The sequence below is a fragment of the Megascapheus bottae genome, chromosome 3 (genome assembly GCF_031878675.1).
Source record: "Megascapheus bottae isolate mThoBot1 chromosome 3, mThoBot2.hap1, whole genome shotgun sequence".
Taxonomy (NCBI): Eukaryota; Metazoa; Chordata; class Mammalia; order Rodentia; family Geomyidae; genus Megascapheus; species Megascapheus bottae.
The window spans coordinates 31,720,226-31,741,797 of record NC_143511.1 but is presented as its reverse complement, the minus strand read 5'-3'; the positions used below and the strand labels follow the sequence as shown (position 1 = coordinate 31,741,797).

Genomic DNA, 21,572 nt, shown 5'->3' with positions numbered 1-21,572 from the left:
AGTGATTTGGGATGTGTCTCTAAAAGTTTTCAGGATTCTTTCCTTGTTCCCTGTTTAGTGCATTACAATGTTTGTGGATAGGTTGGTTCTATTCTGGCTGGTAATCTCAAAGACTCCTGTACCTTGCTGAGCTTCTCTTTCTCAAGATCTGGTAAGTTTTCTGCTGTTACTTTAATGAATATGTTTCCTTTCTATGAATTGACCTCTCCTCTTCTATGTCCAAGCCCATAGATTTGGCCTTTTCATAGAAGTCTAGGATTTCTGCACATTCCTTTTATATTTTTATGCTTTTTTCTTTATTTTTATCTTCTTTTGATTTGACTACTATATCTTCAAGCCTGATATCTTGCCTTTTGTTTGATTACTCCAGTTAAGAGGTTTTCAACTGTATTTTGTTGTTATTACTGTTTGAATTCAGGGCCTGGGTGCTGTCCCTGAGCTTTTTTTCCTCTCTACCATTTGAGCTACAGCTTCACTTCCAGTTTATTTTGGGGAGAGTTTATTGGAGATAAGAGTCTTACAGACTTTCCTGTTCAGGCTAGCCTTGAACTTCACTCCTCAGATATCAGCACCTTGAGCATCCAAGATTATAGAAGTGAGCCAACAGCACTTGACTCAATTGTATATTTTATTTCACTTGTAGAACTTTTTATCCCTAGGGCTTCAGTTCCCAGAAATTCTTTGTGGTATTTTAATATAATCATTGAATTCCCTTTTCATGTCTTACATTGACTTCATTTCCTTTTTCTGTTTATTTGTATATAATCATTTGTGAATATATTTTTAATAAAACTTTTTTTTATTAAAACTGAGTTTAAACATTATATTTCAAATGTCATGTTTTATAGTCAAGTATTCAAGAAAAATCTCTATATGCAATCATTGACACATAAATTTAAGAGCATAATTACAGTTAAGCTGAATCTTTGCATGTCATAGATACATATTGATCTATATATCAGTATATGTCTGTAGAATATATATCCTATCATAAACCTATATGTCTATATGGAAATATTTCTATGTCCAAATTCATGTCAATGATCAGAAATACCTGAATATTCAGTCATCACTCTTGCATTGTTTAGATCTAATGCCCACATAACAGCTAACCAAAATAGGTATTTGTATAGAGAAAAATTGACAATATTGTTTATACCTATCAGTTATGATTTTTAAAAAGATTAACATTCTTATATGATATTTTTGAGTATAGTACAGCATAGTTTTCTTAATAGTTTGCAGGGGATATAGTTCAATTATTGTGGAGAAAGGATACTATATTTGGGGATCAGTAGTATACAAGAAATACTATTAATAAAACGGTAAAATAAGCAATCAGTCTAAAAATTTGTAAAAAATAAACAAATGGAAAATTTTAGAGGCAAGAAAAAGTTAATAAAAGTAAAACATAATATTTCTTTTTAGTTGAGTTAAAATTGTGTAGAAAAAAAATAAAGGGAAGTGGGGCACTCAAGGACAGTGCCCAGGCTCTGAGTTCAAGCCTCAAGACTGGCAATAAATAAATAAATAAATAGAATAGAATAGAATATGAAGATGAATACATATGGAAGAAAGAAGATGAGGAAAGAGAAGTAAATTGTGCTGACTGGAAGTAATGAAATAATAGTATCCCCTGGGTGATAGCCTCAGCTGGTATACTAACTTGCCTGTAGTTTTTTTTTTTCTTTTGGTCAGCCATGGGACTTGAACTCTGGGCCTAGGCCTGGGCACTGTCCCTGGGCTTTTCAGCTCAGCATTAGCACTCTACTACTTGAGCCACAGCACAGCTTCAAATCACAGATTTTTGTGCTCGCGCTGGCTTTGAACCATGATTCTTAGATCTCAGCTTCCTGCATGTGGGGCACGTCACATCAAGGGTAAAAGGCCTACCTCATGGCCCAGTGCTCACTTCCTGGTTTTGGAGATCCAACCTGCCTGTGTCCTGGTTGGGAGGTTTGGCTATGGTTTGTGATGTAAAATAAGGCTACCTCGAACCCATGGATTGGCCCGCAGCCCTCTCTGACCTCACCTACCTCCCCCTGTCCTGCCTACTTTTATGTTAATAGATTCCTGCTTCTTACTTTAGCCCCTGGTATCTTCCCATTAAAGGAGTCTGCTGTGACATTCTCCCTGGCGCATCTGTGTCTTCCCTCTGGAGAAGGGAGGGCTGGGTGAAGGCGGCAGCCAGCCAGCCCTATCCTTTCTCGGTCTTGTCTTAGTCGGGGCGTGTTCTCTTTGCCCTTCCTGCTGGTCAGGAGGCAAAGAGTGCTAAAAACCCCGACACCTGCATAGCTAGGATTACAGGCATGAGCCACTGTCCCCCGGTGCCTGTATTTCTTTTTTCTTTTTTCTTTTTTTTGCCAGTCCTGGGCTTGAGCTCAGGGCCTGAGCACTGTCCTTGGACTTTCTCAAGGCTAGAGCTCTACCACTTGAGCCTCAGCACCACTTCCGGCTTTTTCCTATATGTGGTACCAAGGAATCGAACCCGGTTCTTCGTGCATGCTAGGCAAGCACTTTAACCACTAGGCCAAACTCCTGGCCCCCTGTATTTCTTTTGTAGAGACATACCTTCATGTTTATTCCTGGTTTGTGGAGACACAGAAAGGTGGTGTACATACTTTCCTTATAAACACACTTTTGTAAGCTTGTTACCCACTGTTTTATAAAGCAAAACTCAAAAATCTTTTATAAGAATTGATATCATATGGATGTTTTTTGACTACATTATAAACAAATATTAATATTTTTGGTATAGTTACTTATACTGATATTATTGCCACCACTATTATTATTTACAACATCTCCTAGTGGTGGTGTTTTAATTTTCACATTTCAACACACAGTGGCAAATAGAAAATATGGGTGCTGACAATCATTGAAAAATAAGCCCAATGCACTGCCCACTTGTTAATTTTAAGTTCATTATACCATATCTTCGCGTCATGTTTGAATTAGTGCTTTGTGGTTTTAAAGTATATGATCTCAATGTATAAATGAATATCATAATAACTATAATAGAAATTCTTAAAACTTTAATATAGAATCTTTTCTGTCCGTCATAGCTCCTGGAGATCAATTTTAAGACTTTCAGCAAATAATACCAATATTAATATTATATTAGTACTAATATTATATTTAGACAAATATTACCCAGGGGCACCAAAATGCAGGAAGTAAAAACAATGATAAGGGATGACTGTGATAAAAATTTGAGAATTGAAAATCCTAAATATTGTTAGTCATGTGTTTCTTTTTGTTTTGTGTTGAATTTTGTTTTGAAGGTGAATTGTTCTGGTATGTGCAAAGCATAAAGGCTTGCATATATGCAAATAAGACTTGAATGTGTCAGTGTTTCATGAGAATTACAGCTAGTGAACTACTTAAATGCATTGAAAATGTAATCTCACACCTGCGCTTCCAGCACATTCTGGGGCCTGCTCCGTTTTTCATGGTCAGGTACACCAGCAGCAGCCTTGGGCCCTCAGATGAGCTCATAGAGCCCATGCCTAGGTGTGTCATTTGTAGGTTTAGTGATCTCTTCTTGAGTATTGATAAAAGGCTCTTCATCTGGGTTCTATTCAGAATAATGTTAAGGTGGTTGTATTTGTTGCTTAGGACCCGTGCCACAGTAGTCCTCTCCCGTAAGCAGTACCTACCGGTCACTCAGGTTGTGATGACTGACACAGACAGACCACACTATGAAGCAGCTTACTCCGTGGGGCCTCTGCACTGCCAAGGGGACAGTAAGTATGGCAAAAGAGGTCCCTTGATTCCCATGAATGTATGTCAGTGTTTCATGAGAAGTTTAATTTTACACGTTCATAAAATCACCATCACATTTAATTGGGAGTATGTTAACATAGAAAAAAAGAAATATATTTAATTACAACTGAGAAAAAAGGTGAGAGAATTCAGATTATCTCTGAGTTAAGGTTCATTTCTGTAGTTGTTAACTATACCAATTTATCAAACCAGTGGCTTGATCTGAAATAGCACTTGGTTTGCATAGATAACCCTTATCCTTAATGATTGGATCAGAAGTATTTTGAACTTCAGATAGTTTTCAGACCCTAGAATATTTGTATATTCATTATGAAAACTCATACAGATGGGAATCAAGTGTAAACTTTAAGTTTATTTACATAAAATATAGTTTATATGTCTATATAAATAACATTTATATTCCTATAGATTTATATAAATTTACACAGAGTATAAAAGAGCTTATATGTATTACGAATCTTATGTATTCATCTATTGTTTATATATTCCGTATACATGTGGCCTGAAGGTACTTTTATACAGTGGTTTTAGTGTGTCCACATTTTGACGACAACCTTCCACATGAGGCCAGGTATGGGATTTTTCTACTTGTAACATCCTTTCAAGATGCAGGAAGTTTCCAAATTTTGGATCTCTTCAGATTTTAGATTTGAATAAGGAATCTGTACATATCAATCTGTATATATTTAATATGTGCTAATTACAGAGCACACTGCAGGATTGCTCCAATCCAGAGACAATGAGAAAATGAGAGAACAGAATCCATTAGGTATACCTATTCATGAATACCTTGTAGAAATTTTAATGATTTTAATGATTCTAACTCTTCCATGTAAAATAAAATATACATATTCCTTCTTCTGGAACCTCTTGAATAAAATTGGCCATGAATGTGACTTCGCAGTGTTGAAATCCAAATGTTGGTTCTTAGTTTTTCCATTGTTATTGGTAGATTCGTCCATCTGTGTATCCCTCAAAATGAAAGAAGGAAATCTTAAAGATTACAGTCTCCATGACACCACTCCCCTAATGGTTGGACAAAGGCAACTCTAGTGATGGGAGAATTGCTGGAGGATGTGGTTATAGGGAGATAGCCTGAGGGAGAGTCCAGGATGATGGAGCTTCTCTTTATCTCAGTTTTGTAATGGTTACATGATTCATTGCATATGTCAAGATTTATAGTTGTACATTCTGAAGTCATTTTTCTCTATAACTTAAAAAGAAAACTGTGTTTTGAAAAGGCAGATCATTTCCATAGTGCCTGTCCCTCTACATAGTAGCACAAATGTCTAAAATCTTAATCATCAAAGGAGTCATTATTTGAACATTCATGTCATGGTTACTTAGTCAGAAGAACCACAACAAGGAGGCTTGCATAGACAAGTAATGTGTTAAGAGTGAAAACAGGTACTAGAAATAGGAAGTCTAGTTGCTCTTTGTTTTCTTTTTCTCAATGTTTGTCTTTTTTTGTTGTTTGGTTGTAACCAGATTCATTTTGGAATTCAGCCTCCTTCAGTACTGAGATTTCTTATCTTCATTTCCCCCCCTTGCGTGGGGAGCTCAGTGCCGATCTGTCCTTCTTTTTTAAGACATCAGCTTCCTCGGGGGTGTTTGTAGAGAACCTGGGGATCACAGACTTCATCCGGCTGGAGCTGCGGGGTGAGTGGTCCATGCTTGGGGAAGCTCTGGGGTATTCTGTAACGAGCAATATCCTGTAGGCAGTCTTATTTCTACGTTTACTGTGCATTTCCTTACCAGTATTATTTTTATTACTACAAGAATTGTATGATTTTTGTCATCTTCATTATAGAAACAAAATGAGTCTATTAACATATAATAAGCTTAGTTTGGCTTATGGCCCTGGAGTATCCACAGGAAAATATAGGAGCCTTATAGACTTTGGTTGCGGGGGAGTGGCCTGTGGTGGTGGTTGTGTGTGTTCACTGTGTGGGCCAGGAGACAGAGACACAGGAAGTCTCCTTCATGGGCACCCTCAAATGACTTTTAGATCTGACCCTATACTCTACCCCTAAATATCCCACTACCACCCAGTAGCTCCACCCTGGGACCAAGCTATAGAACGTAGTCCTTCGAGGAGCTCTTATCCAACCACAGCAGACACTGAAACATTCATGAAACAGAACAGACTGTGCCAATTAAGTGCTGCCTCAATTCCATATGCAGTGAGGGGACTAAACCAAACTAATAAAACTACGAATGGCTTACTAAATTAGAAACTTACTTGGCTGAATACTCAGTTTGCATATATGATGTGAAATTAAATTTCTGACTGTCAAAATTTCACATTTCCAAATGATATGAAACTTTAAATATACTATTGAACTGTTAAGTAAGATCACTTGTTCATAGGAAGCCAGAAAACATGCTAATGTTCTTGTGTGCCCAAATGTCTTTATTACTCAGAGCTTCAGGTGGCAAAGAATAAATACTGTCTTAGGTTCAGTTTTAGATTTTTGCCTCCACTGTAAAAATGCATTTGGCCTTCCTAGCCAAATCTCAGTAGCAGCATTCTCCCAGTAGTGTTGCTGTCTTCCTAAAGAGCTGGCTCTGATAGTGCATTCCTGCACTCTCAGCGTGAACTGTCTCCCTTCTGAAATCAAAAGAGCACCTCTTCCTTTCCAGCTCCTGTAGAAGTAGTCTTCTCTTTTGACGTGGGTAATGGACCTTGTGAAGTCGTCGTGCGGTCACCCACTCCCCTTCATGACAATCGATGGCACCACGTGAGGGCCGAGAGAAATGTGAAAGAAGCCACACTCCACGTGGACCAGATCCCTGGGAAGATGCAGCCTGCCCCAGCCCATGGGCCCATCCGCCTGCAGCTCAGCAGCCAGCTCTTCGTGGGTAAGTGCTGTTTCATTTATCACTGAGCCGTGCACAGAAGGATCTTGAGAAAAAAAGTCCAACTCGGAAGCAATGGCATACGATGATACTGGCCACTGGGGCACTGTCACAGGTTCCAGATGAAGGTTGTGAAGTTTCCCCCTAGGAGTGGGGATTCTCCACCTGGGGTCCTTGGCTTTGGTACTGAATAGGAATTTTTGGACAAGTTACAATGGTAAGAAAACTTGGTGGTGCTACACTGAGTGAGTCAGCAAGCAGGTAAGCAGAAAGGCAGAGGCACACTCTAGCAGATCAAGTGCAGGTGTGCAAAGGGAGACACACTCTGCACTCTATGACATAGGAAAAAAATATCTATGATAAAGACAGAGTCTGACTTAAAGTTATGTCGCGGTAAGTATTTTTCTTTGCTCTTAAGCACTTGGTGTTACACTTTTATTACTTGAGCTCTGAGTCTCCATGACTGACTTTCTCTTTAAACTTTTGGTCATTATGTTTGGTCATTCCTTCCAACAGTGAATTCACTCTTGTTTTTTGTTTTTTTTTTTTGTCAGTCATGGGGCTTGAACTCTGGGCCTGGGTGCTATCCCTGACCTCTTCAGCTCTCCCATTTGAGCCACAGCGCCACTTCCAGTTTTCTGGTAGTTAATTGGAGATAAGAGTCTCATAGACATTTGTGTCCAGAATGACTTTGAACCTTGAACCTCAGATCTCAGCCTCCTGAGTAGCTAGGATTACAAGTGTGAGCCACCAGTGCCTGGCTCAAAGAATTCATTCTTACATAAAACAGTTGTTTTATATATACAATTCATATGTATTGTATATAAATTTAAAGTGTATAAAAGGCATCAGTGATGCCTTTTGATCTTTTTACAAAGAAACAATTGAAAAAATATCATTTTAAAAATAACTATAAGTGCTTTGTGAATATTTACTAAGTTCAACTTTCAGAACACATTTTTGTTAATATTTTATTCAATGCTGCTACATTGTATATGCATGTATGTATTTACTGCAATAGAATCTCACTGTGTATGCTTAGCCGGCCTCTAGCTTGTGATCCTCTCTCCTTTGCCTCCTGAGGACTAGGATTACAGGTGTGTTCCACCATGTCTGGCCCATTGGCAAGTGTTAATATTTTGTCACAATCAATTGTTTACAAGTTTGTATTTGTTCTGAGTACTTTGTGAGAGCATCATAATTTTGGATATCTTCAAGGTCTCAGGTGGACAGGGAGGTGAAATCCTGACAGCACTTGGGGAGCAGGAGCCACCAGGTGTGCTTTCCTTGTAGGGGGAACAGCCAGCAGGCAGAGAGGTTTCCTTGACTGCATCAGGTCCCTACAGTTGAACGGGGTCACCTTAGACCTGGAAGAAAGAGCCATGGTGACGCCGGGAGTGGAGGCAGGGTGTGGAGGCCACTGCAGCAGCTATGGACATCTGTGCCGCAATGCAGGGAGATGCCAAGAAAAACACGCGGGGGTCGAGTGTGACTGCACCTCCTCTGCATATGATGGGCCCTTCTGCTCGCAAGGTGAGAACGGAGCAGCTGAGGAGCTGCTAATGGAAGTGTGGCTGAAACTGGGTTCTTAGAACCCAGGCTTAAAGTCCAGAAGTCTCAAGTTAGGTCAGGCCACCCACCCTATGTGCCAAATCAAGAGACATGGAGGAAAGAAGTTTATTAGATGGCAGGATGGGAAGATTGTACTTCAGTGTGTCTTCAGCCGTCTTCCATAGTCCAGACTTTTGTTTCAGGTTAAAAAGGGAGAACTGGAGACAAGGGTTGAAAGTTAGGCATAGTTAAAAACAGTGTACGAACCTGGCCTGGTTGATCACTGTCACAGTCTTTGTCGAGAAGTTCTGGAAAAGTTGTCATTGCTTTACCACTGGAATAGATCAGGAACAAGTTTCCTGACCAATGATTGGATGTTTTCTTCTAAGAAAATAATTAAGAAGGCATTGCTTGTTTGAGGGGCAGTTTGCTTTTTGTTATTTGCTGCATGTGCCCAGAAAATAGCTCAGATGTATAGCTACAGATGCAAAGATGGGTGGGGAAAGGTGAATATCAAGCTTTTACTTAATTCACAGGGCCCAACCAAAGCACCTTTTTGGTTGCATCTTTTTTTTTATTTTTTTTATTGTAATTAGTAAAAGGGTTACATGATATTTTCCAGATAGAAGGTGCATTAATTCACATACATTGATACCCTTTCACATGTCTTGGTACCCATTTCCCTCGCCCCCCACACCCCCCACCTGTCTTGGTTTTCCCCCCTTTCCTATCAAATTTCAAATATCCAAATACAAATAAATTCAATATATCAGATCACAAAGGGAGATACTATACCAATATGAGATAACCTAGGGACAGCAAAGGAGATGAGAGACAACATAGTACATTAAGGACAACAATCATTCATTATATGGCTTTTGTTTCATTGGTTGCATCTTATATTGAGATTTTTCTGGAATTTATTTGATTCTATAAAGAAAGGAAAATTCTATGTGATGATTTGAAATGCAATTATTTCTGTCGTAAATCCATGTCACATTTGGAAGGAGATATGAATTTACTTATTTTTTCTCATTTGTGCGGCTTCATCTCAGGGTCTGAGCACTGTCCCTGAACCTCTTTATGCTCAAGGCTAGCACTCTACTACTTGAGCCACAGCACCACTTCTGGTTTTTGAGGGGTTAACTGGAGATGAGAGTCTCACACAGACTTTTCTGCCTGGGCTGACTCTGAACTATGGCCCTCAGATTTCAGTCCCCTGAGTAGTTAAGATTATAGTCATGAGTCACCAGCTCCCTGCATGAATCTATTTCTGAGAAGCCAGTGGCTACTTCTATTAGCACTGGTAGTGGTCTTTGCTACTTTCTCCAGGGCAATGCCCAGAGGAGAGCCTCAAACTGCACATTTAAACTGGCAAATTACTTCTATATGAATCAAATCTGAAATATTTTTGTGACATTAATAACAGAACACTCGTTAAAAAATTCTGAGTTATAGGACGAAGGGGAATTAGTTATCTATACTAGTGTTTATTAAATAAACAATATTTCCATTTTTTCTTACAATTTATAAAAGTATAAAATAGCAAAAATGCCATTATTATTTTCTCTCTTACATTACAATATTGAAGACTAGATTTTTTTCCAAATATACACCACACAAATGTCCTACACTAACACAGAGCTAACTAACAAAAATGTGTGTTGTCTAGAGATTTCTGCATACTTTGGAACTGGTTCATCCGTGATCTACAATTTTCAAGACCGTGACAATAACACCTTCAGTAACAGCTCTGGCTCCTCAGCAGATTTATCTCATGAACAGCTCACTCTCACCAGAGAAATTGCTGCACTGGGCTTCCGAACCACAAGAGTGCCCAGCTTGCTGCTCTATGTGAGCTCTTTCCTCGAGGAACATCTCATGGTCGTCCTCACTCCAAACGGTGAGTGTCCTCAGGGTTCTGTGCATAAATGGAATCAGAAACTGTGACCACGGGCCGTGCCCTCAGCCCCAGGACAGTCAGCAGTGTGCTGCAGTGCACGTCTTACCAGGGTAGGGCTATTTTCCATTGTAATCCCAAATTCTTGCAGTATGTTTAAAAAAAATCAGTTACGGGGCCTGAAAGTTTGGCCTAGTGGTAGAGTGCTAGCCACCAAGTCCCAGGTTCAATTCCTCGGTACCACAAACATAGAAAAAATAAGCCAGAAATGGTGCTGTGGCTCAAGTGGTAGAGTAGCCTTGAGAAAACCCAGGAATAGTGCTCATGCACTGAGCTCAAGCCCAGGACTGGCAAAAAAAAAAAAAATCAGTGATTAAACTGAGTGATTAACCTGTAATCCTAGCTATTCAGGGGGCTGAGATCTGAGGAGCAAGGTTCAAAGTTCAAAGCCTGCCTAGGCAGGAATGTCCAGGAGACACTTACCTCCAATTAACCACCTAAACATCAAAGTGGATCTGTGGCTCAAAGGGCTTTTCACCATGAGTGAAAAGCTCAGGGAGCAGTCCCAGGTCTGAGTTCAAGCCCCATGACTGAAAAAAAAAATCCAGGATTAAGCTGAGGGACAATGGCTAGCCCTTGTAATCGTAGCTGTTCAGGAGGCTGAGATTTGAGCATCAAGACTCGTATCAGGCCAGGAGGGTAGCAAAGTCCATAAGGCACTTAGTTCCAGTTAATCAGGGAAAACCTGGAAAGGGAATTCTGTTTCAAGTAGTAGATTGACCATAAATCTCAGGGACAGCCCACCTTCTGAGTCCAAGTCACTCTAAAGAAAAAGAAAAAAGAAGACAGAAAAGCCAATATCCATGATTGTTCTGATCCATCAGTAGGTGAAAAACCACTAGTGTCATATCTCCATGCAAAGGTAAAACAAAAGCTATTCACCCACAGCCCTCTAGAGGGCTTTCCCAGGCTTACATTCTTGCCTTGGTTTCAGGTTTCTGGGGGGAAATTGTGTCTGCTTCAGGCAGCTTAAAGGCATATAGTTTGTGGACTGAGGTAGATATGATAAATCACATACTCCTTTTTTCCTGTTATGAAGTTCTGACAAAAACATTAGGGGAAAATCCTAGTTATGCAAATCATGGATTTTATTATATAAATGCTATCAGTATACTTATGATGCATTAAAATAAACCAGTTATAGAAATTGAGGTTAGAAGTATAGTTCAGTTGGGAGAGTGATAGCCAGTGAGTGAAAGCAGCAGTATGAGTACAAGTCATGCACCTTAAAAAAAAGGGAAACTGAACGCTAGCTCAGTGTTGGTTAAGGTTTTTAACATTTAATAAATAGTACATTAGTAAATAACTTGGAGACTCGTATGTTTAACTTGTATCTTTTGTATTCAGTTAAAGGAAAGCAGAGAATTTAGAAGAGTCTGCTTGTTCCGTGTTGTAACTGATTGTCTCCTAACTTCCCCATTTTTGCCCTCCACCAGTATTGGGGCTTGACCTCATGGCTAATACTTGACTGCTTGAGCCACGTTCTGCTTCTAGTTTTGGGGTAGCTAAGTGGAGTATTAGAGTCTAAGGATTTCAAACCTTGATCCTCAGATCTCAGCCTCTAGAGTAGCTAGGATTACAGGCTTGAGTTACCAGCACCTGGCCATTTCTAATTTTTTAAATGAATTTGTAACTTTTCCCTGGAAGAGTTCCTGAATGATCATTCCAGCAAAAAGTGAATGACAGACCCAAATAAATGTTCAGTGAACTCAAACTGTATTCCATGTTTTAGTGTGCTTCAGTACCTGCTTTTTACCTATCAGCTGGTTAAGAAAATCACTGATTTTGTGCTCGACATCTCTGGCCATAAAAGAAATGCAAATCAAAACAACTCTAAGATTCCACCTCACTCCAGTTAGAATGGCCAGGATCAAGATATCTAATAACAACAGATGCTGGAGGGGATGTCACCAGGAGGGATCACTACTACACTGCTGGTGGGAGTGCAAACTCGTTCAACCACTATGGAAAGCAGTATGGCAGTTCCATCAAACATAGAGCTCCCCCATGACCCAGCAATTCCACTACTTGGCATTTACCCAGTCATCCAGAAACAAGGACATACTAAATCCACTAGCACAATGATGTTCATTGAAGCACTATTTACCATAGCAAAGATATGGAGGGAACCTAGATGTCCCTCAGTTGATGAGTGGATCAACAAGATGTGGTATTTATACACAATGGAATTCTACGCTGCTGTCAGAAAAAATGACATTGCCCCATTTCTTAGGAAATGGAAAGACTTAGACAAAATCATATTAAGTAAAGTAAGCCAGACTCAAAGGAACATAGGCCCAATAGTCTCCTTCATTTGTCATAATCAGTAGAAACCTTGGGCTCTCCTAGCAGAGATTTACAATAGAACTAAATCTAGAGACATAAGGCCAAATAGTATGACACTAAATGTAAGGACCTCCAGGATAAGGAAACAAAAGCCATATAATGATTGACTGTTTTCCTTAATATACTATGTTATCTCTCATCTCTTTTGCTGTCCCTTGGTTAACTCATATCGTTACAGTATCTCACTTTGTTATCTGATATATTGGATAAATGTGTATTTGGTTATTTGAAATTGGATAGGGAAGGGGGGAAAACAAGATGAGGGGTGGGGGATGGGGGGAGGGAAATGGGGACCAAGACATGAGAAAGGGTATCAATGTGTGTGAAGTAATGCACCTTCTATCTGGTGAATATAATGTAACCCTTCTATTAATAACAATAAAATATATGAAAAAAGATGCATTGTATTCATAAAGTTCTTTGTGGAATGCAACTGCCATAAAGATAATAAAAATACTTCTTTAAAAGAAAATCACTGATTTTGACTATTTTTATGAAATTCTGATTTTATTTAAAATGCCATTTTTCTTTTTTCCAGGAAGTTTGCAGATAAGGTACAAGCTGGATAGACACAAAGAGCCTGATGTCTTGGATTGTGATTTTAAAAACCTGGCTGATGGGCAGTTTCACCACTTGAAAATTGACGGAGTAGCATCTGTGGTCTTCATAGAGGTGAGATAGCAGTTCAGCGAGGACAGTTGTGACGAAAAGCAGTCCTTCAAATGCATGGCTTAAGATAAAAATTTCATACTACATCTTAATAATAGAGACATATTCAGCACTGTTTTTCCATTGTGTTGATAAAACATAACCTGTAATCAAGTTGCTTTGTTAAGAATGAGATTGTCTAAAGTTATTATTAACATTTAACCATTTAAAATCCCAATCTCAGGATTTAGTAAATGACTCAAAAAGTAGAGCCAGGGCCAGGAGCATAGCCTAGTGCTCGCCTAGCATGCATGAAGCCCTGGATTCGATCCCTCAGGACCACTTACGCAGAAAAAGCCAGAAGTGGCATTGTGGCTCAAGTGGTAGAGTGCTAGCCTTGAGCAAAGAGTTTCAAAGGACAGTGCCCAGGCCCTGAGTTTAAGCCCCAGGCCTGGCAAAAACAACAACAAAAACACCCCCCAAAACAAAAAGTAGAGCCAGTTCCTAGTGAGCACATAGTCCCAAGTTCCATCTCCTGTTCGTTTTACTTATATGCAAGAAAGTGTCTAGTTTACCATTGCAATTAATGGTGCTATTTATTCAGGGTGTTCATTCACATCAAATTCAAAAAACCAAAGGCTACATCATTATAAACACAAACCCTTGCTTTAGCTGAGGATATATATATTTTTATTAAAGAATTTATTAACATTGATTTTTACATCATATTTCAAATGACATGTTTAACAAACGAGTGTTCAAGAAGGGAATCTCTATATACAATCACTGGCACTTAGATTTTAGAACATAATCAAAATTAGGCTGAGGGTTTGTATGTCGTAGATACATATTAATCTATGCAATAAAACGTTATATCTATAGAGTCATAAGTTTTTATGTCTATGTAGTTGTGTTTATATTTCCATTACCATTTCCATAGCATTGGGTATGCAACTATTGAGTCCTCACTCTTGTACTGTTTGGATCTAATAGCCACATATTAAGGATGCCATGCACCTTTTGTTCCTTTGGTCTTGACTTGTCTCCCTCAACATGATTCACTCAAGATTCATCCACTTCCCTACAAATGCCACTATTTTATCTTGTCTGTTGGCTTTGTAGAATTCCATTGTGTGTGTGTGTGTGTGTGTGTGTGTGTGTGTGTGTGTGTATACATACCACATTTTCTGTATCCATTCATCTGCAATATGAGGATATATTTTTAAAAAGCCTTAACTGTTCAAACTACTGTCTGATTTTAAGTAATTTATTATATTTCCTTGTGTATTATACTAGTCATATATACTTATTAAACTTTGAAGAAAAATAGAGGAAACACATAATGGCGGGAAATGGAATTTAAAGTACTGAAAAAATGAGAGAATTTGTCCAATTATAAAATCTCTTTGGAAGCTACATTTTTCCTTCCTGATAGCACTAACATATGGTTTATCTTTATTCATTTTCTTGGCCTCCCTTTGATTTCAATACTCTTCCCATCAGAATTGCTCACATTTGATGTCTGTTTCTTGTGGATCATTTAATAGGTTGACCAGTATGCAAGGAAACAAGCTATCTTGTCATCAGGGGCAGAATTCAGTGCTGTCAGATATCTTGTGTTGGGAACAACTTCAGGTAAGTGAAAGTGGTTCTATCTAAGACGTGCTCACAAAGAGTCTCAGAAAAATTATTATTATTTTTTAAGATATATTGAATATAGTAAAGAATTGAATATTATGTAGTTCAGTGTTACTGGAGGGGTAGATATTGAATGTTTTCAACAGAGTTAAAACAGTTAAGGTGATGGTTGTCTTAACTTGCTCATTTCACATAATATTTTAAAAATGTCACCACTTTGGCAGGTGACATCTCACTTCTATAATCTTATCTACTCAGGAGGCTGAGATATAAGAATATAGGCTCAGAGATACCCCGAGTAGATATATCTACCAGCAAAAAACCAGAAGTAGAGGGCTATAGTGCCAGCCAGGAGTGAAAATGCTGGTTAAGAGTGTGAATCCTTAAGTTCAAGGCCTAGTACCTGCAAAAACAAATAAACAAATAAACATTACCACCCTGAATCCCATAAATGCCTACCACTGTAATTTAGCTATAATAAATAATGGTGTAATGAACATGGTTGTGCTAGTAGCTTTAGTATGTCCTTGTTTCTGTACATTTGGGTAAATATCCAGGAGTAGGATTGCTGAGTCATAAAGAAGCTCTATATTCAGTCTTTTGAGGAATCACCATACAGCTTTCCAGAGTGGTCGAACCAGTTTCACTCCTACCAGCAGTGTAGTAGCAATCCCTTCTGGAGGCATCCCTGCCAGCATGTGTTGTTACTAGATTTCTAGATAATGGCCATTCTAACTGGAGTGAGGTAGAATCTCAAAGTTCTTTTGATTTGCATTTCTTTAAGGCCAGAGATGTTAAGTATTTCTTTAAATTTTTTTTCCATATTTTTTTTATTGTAATTAACAGAAGGGTTACATTATCTTCACCAGATAGAAGGTGCATTACTTCACAAACATTGATACCCTTTCTCATGTCTTGGTCCCCATTTCCCATCCCCCACCCCTGCCCCTCATCTTGTTTTCCCCCCTTCCCTATCCTATTTCAAATAACCTAATAAGCATATATACAATATATCAGATAACAAGGTAAAATACTATAACAATATGAGATAACCAAGGGACAACAAAAGAGATGAGAGATAACATATACATTAATGACAGATGTTAAACATTTCTTCATGTATCTATTGGTCGTTCTTATTTCCTCTTCAGAGAAGTCTCTAAGTCTTTAGTCCACCTTTTAATGGAATGGTTGTTTCTTTGAGGATTGTTTTTGAGAGGTTGAATTGTTTGATCTGTAGGTATATTTTAGATATGAGGCCCTTGTCTGTTGTAGGGCTAGTGAAGATCTGTTCTCACTCTGTGGGCTTTCTGTGTAACTTACTATGTCCTTTGCCATACAGAAGCTCTGCAGTTTAATGCAATCCCATTTGTCCAAATTTAATTTAATTTGTTGTGTTTCTGGGTCTTTATTAAGAAAGTTTTGACCTGTGCCAAGGAGCCCTACTGCATTTCCTATTCCTTTCTGTAAAGTTTTCAGGTTGTTTACTATTACCTCAAGGTCTTTGATCCATTTGGAATTGATTGTAGTGCAGGGTGACATATAAGGATTCAACTTTAGTTTTCTGCAGGTGCTCAACCAGTTCTGCCAGCACCCCTTGTTGAAGAAGCTGTCTTTCTTCCATCCTATTTTTTTTTTGGCTCCCTTATTGAAGATTAGGTGGCCATAGATCTTGGGTTGATTTCTGGGTCTTCATTTCTGTTCTGTTGGTCCTCAGGCCTGTTCTTGGGCCAGTACCAAGCTGTTTTGATTACTGTAGCTCTGTAATAGAGTCTGAAGTTTGGTATTGATAGTCCTCCAGTGCTATTCTTTCTTTCTTTTTTTTTGTGGGTTATGGGGTTTGAACTCTTGGCCTTGGCGCTGTCCCTGAGCTCTTCAGCTCAAGGCTATCAGCCCTGAAGCTACAGCCCCACTTCCTGTCATCTAGTGATTAATTGGAGTTAAGAGTCTCATGGTCTTTAGTTCCAGGGCTGGCTTTGAACCATGATCCGCAGATCTCAGTCTCCTATGTAGCAAGAATTATAGGCGTGAGCCACTGGGCCTGACTCTCCAGCGCTATTCTTTCTGCTAAGGATTGCTTTTGCTATATGGGGGTTTTTTATTATTCCATGTGAATTTTTTGATTGCTTCCTCTATTTCATTAAAGAATAATATTGGGATATTGATGGATGTTGCATTGAATCCCTTGACAGGATTGCCATTGTCACAATGTTAATCCTTTCAATCCAGGAGCATGAGAGGTTTTTACACTTCCTTAGTTTGGCTTTAACTTCATTTTTCAGGTTTTTAAAGTTTTCATCTTAGAAGTCCTTTACTTCCTTGGTTAAATTAATTCCTAAGTATTTCATTTTATTTTTTTGAGGCTATTGCAAAAGGAGTTGCTTTCCTGATTTCTGCCTTGGTCTTCTCATTGTCGACATACAAGAAAGCCATTGATGTTTGAGGGTTAATTTTATACTTTTCTACTTTGCCAAAGTTTCAAGGCAGCTCAAGTGTCTTGGGAGTGGAGTCTGTGGGGTTCTTCAAATACAGAATCATGACTGGAAAAAAAAAAGAAAAGAAAAGGAAAAAGAAAATGAATTGATCTGTTTTTTTAAACCAATTGAAAAGTTAATTTGAATAAAGTTAGTGTCAATTCAAATAAAATTGATTAAACATATTGATTAAATAAAGTCAGTTTAAATTAGAATACAGAATTTAAATAAAATTGCTTTAAATATAATTAATTGGTTAATTAATGCTATTTTATTTTAGTTTTGAATGCTGGTCCTAGAGTTTGAACTCAGGACCTGGGCTCTGTCACTGAGCTTTTTTGCTCAAGGGTAGCACTCTACCACTTGAGTCACAGCTACACATTCCAATTTTTTTGGAAGGTAATGGGGGATCAGAGTACTGTGATCCTCAGATCTCAGCCTCCTGGATAAGTAGATTACATGAGTGAGCCAGCAACATCTGGTTACAACCTATAAAACTGAACAAAGGAAATTTCCAAGAGGGCTACTCCCTTCAAAGAGGCATTTCAGTTTGCCAAGAGCACTGGTTTTAAATCCCAGTAGCAATGGAAGGAAATGTGTCTAGACACTCACTTGTTTTCACCCCCGGAAGCACCTGCAAAAGGTTTGGTGTCCTGGCCAAAGTTACTGTCCTGTCACTGAGGCCACACTGGCTCTGGGTCTTTCCTTAAGGAGGAGGAGACAAGGAATTCAGAAGGTGGTTGATCTGATCAGTTTTATTCAGCTGCGCAGCATCTCCATGTTTCTGATTGCTGTCTACATCTTTTGTCAGCAGAGCCCCCAGGAGCTGACACAGACACACAATTGGCAGCAGCGCGTGGCTTCACTGGCTGCCTCTCAGCTGTGACCTTTGGTGGTGCTACTCCACTGAAGGCAGCTCTGCGCCCAGGAGGAGCCACCCAAGTCACCATCCTTGGCTCAGTAATTGCTACCACCAGCTGCATGGAGGGAGTGAGGCCAGGCTCCCCAGTGTGGGAACTGACGCCCAGCCACCCAGGAGGTGCAGGTGTGTGGTCCTCAGCTGTTCATTATCTGGTCTCTTCCCCTTAATCCTCACTACTTAGGAGACTTAGATCTGAGGATCACAGTTCAAAGCTAGCCTGGGCAGGAAAATCTGTGAAAACTGGAAATGAAACTTTGGTTCAAAGTGATAGAACCACTAGTGTTGAGCAAAAGAGCTCAGGGACAGCATCGAGCCCTGGGTTCAAGCCCTAAAAGTGGCTCATCATCATCATCATCAACAACAAAAAATTTAAGCGTGTTCTCAAATCCTGTCTACTTAATTTTTTTTTAGTAGAAGTGTTCATTATAATGCAAAATGAATTTAAACTTCTTTGTTAAATAACAACATTGTACAACTATGAAACAATAATAATGAACTCCTACCAACCATAAAGTACCACTTTCTCTAGAAAATAGAATTGTATAGCTGATACCTTCATATCACAGAGATCAGAGTTCATAGTCAAACTGATTATGGCCCAAAAAGTCTGGTCTTTGAATTATGAGCTCATGGTGAATACTAGTAGCCAGATTTCAAAGGAAAAGAGTCACACCAGTGGGTCCCCTGAGGAATCTTACTTGGCTCCTCACAGAGAGACAAGTAGAATTCAGAACCTCTAAGGACAACCATCTCTCCAGTTCTTTTGTGTCTGCCTTTGATCCTGGCTACTTGCTGGGTAGAGTATATTGACTTTCAGTGTGGTGCTCGTATAGAAAAACTCACCAAATCTACATCTACATGTAAAGTATTCAGTCTATATAAAGAATGATCTCAACAGATACATTTCTCTGAATGCTGTATTTTTCTTGCAAAGGGAAACATAGCAGAAGGTGGAGGTAAACTAAAAAAAAGAAGTAAAGCCTGGCAAACCAGAGCTCTTAGGGAGCACAGTGGATGACTGAAAGACAGGCTTGAGGACCTGTCAGAAACACATTCATGGTGAGATTATGGAATGCATCAGGCTCCCATTCAAATCATCTCAGACTTTCTGGAGTGAATATTCAATTTTTTAGGACCTCATTGAACTGCACAAAAGCAACAAACAAAACAATAAAGTGATCCAGAGTTAAAAGCATCCAGTCGCATTTATGAATGTTAGATATACTGCTGGGCTGCTGTAATGTTGACAATAATTGTCATCAAATAACTTGATTAACATTAGGCTATTTACCAGTGTTCTCACTTAGATTTAATAGTTTTAAAGCAAAGCCCTTAGAACTACATATAAAAGTAGCTGAAGCAAGCCAGTAGTGGTGGCTCCTGCTTATAATCCGAGTTACCTAGCAGGTAAAGATGAGGAAGACAACAGTTGAAGTCTAGCTTGGGCAAAACTGTGACACTCCATTTCAGCGAATAAGAAGTTGAGTTTGGGGTTTGAAATTCCAAATATGTAGGAAGTATAAATAGGAAACTCATGGTCTAGGCCAGCCTAGACAAAAAGAGACACTTTATTAAATAATAATAATAATAGCTATAATAAAAAGGGTTGGGAGTATGACTCCATAGTCCAAGCTCCAACCCATAATATGTTATTAAGTACAGCTATCACTAAGTATAATTACTCACCTCTGTCCTATAAAAGGGTAGAAAAAGGCATGACCCCAGAGGGCAGCTACTCCGAGCTATCTGTGGGCCTCATCTACATCACCTGATTTCAGTCAGCATCAAAGTAAAACTTGGTTAAAGTGTTTTATACAACAACCTTGGACTTCTCTGACAGAATTGCATACTCCTAACGAGACCTACTGGTTATTAGTGTAAAGTGGGACATGACTACAAATTTATGTTGTGGTTTTGCTTTCAATGTGAAGTCATTAGCTGAAATTCAATTCCATCTGAAGGGATAGCTATAGATTTAGAAGTGAACGATACTATGATGCATGTAGACACTTCTGGTTGGGTCCAAGTTCTTAGTTCATTTCTGACAGTATCTTCTGTTTTTTTCTCTCACCAGGTGCAATAATAGTTGTTGCATTTCTCTTGATTGGACTTGCTGCAGTAGCTGTGCATATTTATCAACAACGATGGCTACACCACAAGAACAAGGCTGATATTGAAAAAGCTGGAGCTAATGTTGAACTCTCTTTAAAAAGTGAACTCAATGTGCCTAACATAGTCAATGAGAATTAGAAGTCTGTCTTCTAATTGACAGCTAAGATTTATCCATCACTGTGGCTTTCTTTCCAAGCCTGGGACTTTCTTAGTAAGCTAGAGACTTTCTTACCAGGCCAGGGATTCTGAGGAGATGAATTTATAGGCCTGGTCCTTGGGGTCCAGGCTGTAGGGCACAGAACTATCAACTTACCCATATCCATCATCAGACAAAGTGCTGCAAGGCTTTGCCCAGGTCCCTTTCATAATCTGTTGTGTAGCAGAGACCTAAGTGTGGTAACCAATCACAACTGGACACTTTTCAACTCTTCTTGACCTGTTCTAAAATTGGAATGTAATTTGTTTAATGACTGTGGATTTCAAATAAGCACATGATTTGAGCACATGATTTCCATTATAAATGTCTCACAGAGCTGGGTGTCCTGTGGATCAGACCTTTAATTCTAGATACTCAGGGAACTGAGATCTGAGGATCAAGGTTTGAAGCCAGCCAGGATAATTGAAATTCTCTGAGACTCATTTCCAATAAACCAACCAACACACACACACACACACACACACACACACACACACACACACACACACCCCCAATGTCTTACAGAAGCTTGTAAAAACCAAAGTTGGACCCCAGTGTTTTTGTGTTATTTTGACACTTATCTGTACCTTTATAGATCCTGGGCTGACATTTGCTAAACTGGAAATTGTTCTAAGCCAATCATGGTTTGGTCACCTTTTTGTAAACCAGAGCCCAGTAACAAAAATACATTTGATCACAGAAAATACAAAGCACATTTTCAAAAACCTTTGGTAGGGCTGGTTTGGCCTAATTGTAGAGTGCTTGCCTATCATGCACGAAGACCTGGGATCGATTCCTCACTACCACATACATAGACAAAGTCAGAAATGGTGCTGTGTCTCAAGTGATAGAACTCTAACCTTGAGAAAGCCCAAGGACAGTGCTCACGCCCTGAGTTCAAGCCCCAAGACCGGCAAAAAATTTTTTTGTATAATTTGTGATGTGTCTTTTTAAAGTCAGCAAAGTATATATTTTAGCAATGAAATAATTATTGAATACCAGCTATGACGTTTTACTTGTTTTTTATTTTGCTAGTTTGTGGGCAAATAAAAACTCTATTCTTGGGCTTTCTCAAGGCTA

General features: G+C 39.0%; 1 protein-coding gene across 1 annotated transcript in view; it reads left to right on the top strand.

Moving 5' to 3' along the window:
- LOC150065224 (contactin-associated protein-like 3) overlaps nt 1-20,644 on the top strand; it is a 55,605-nt gene extending 34,961 nt beyond the window's left edge. Inside the window, 9 exon segments of the mRNA XM_090329340.1 lie at nt 3,619-3,746; nt 5,275-5,445; nt 6,430-6,648; nt 7,939-8,178; nt 9,869-10,099; nt 13,041-13,174; nt 14,698-14,785; nt 18,077-18,307; nt 20,259-20,644. Of these exon segments, the coding sequence (XP_090185466.1) occupies nt 3,619-3,746; nt 5,275-5,445; nt 6,430-6,648; nt 7,939-8,178; nt 9,869-10,099; nt 13,041-13,174; nt 14,698-14,785; nt 18,077-18,307; nt 20,259-20,434 (1,618 nt within the window). The 3' untranslated portion in view covers nt 20,435-20,644.
- The last annotated feature ends 928 nt before the right edge of the window (nt 20,645-21,572 follow it).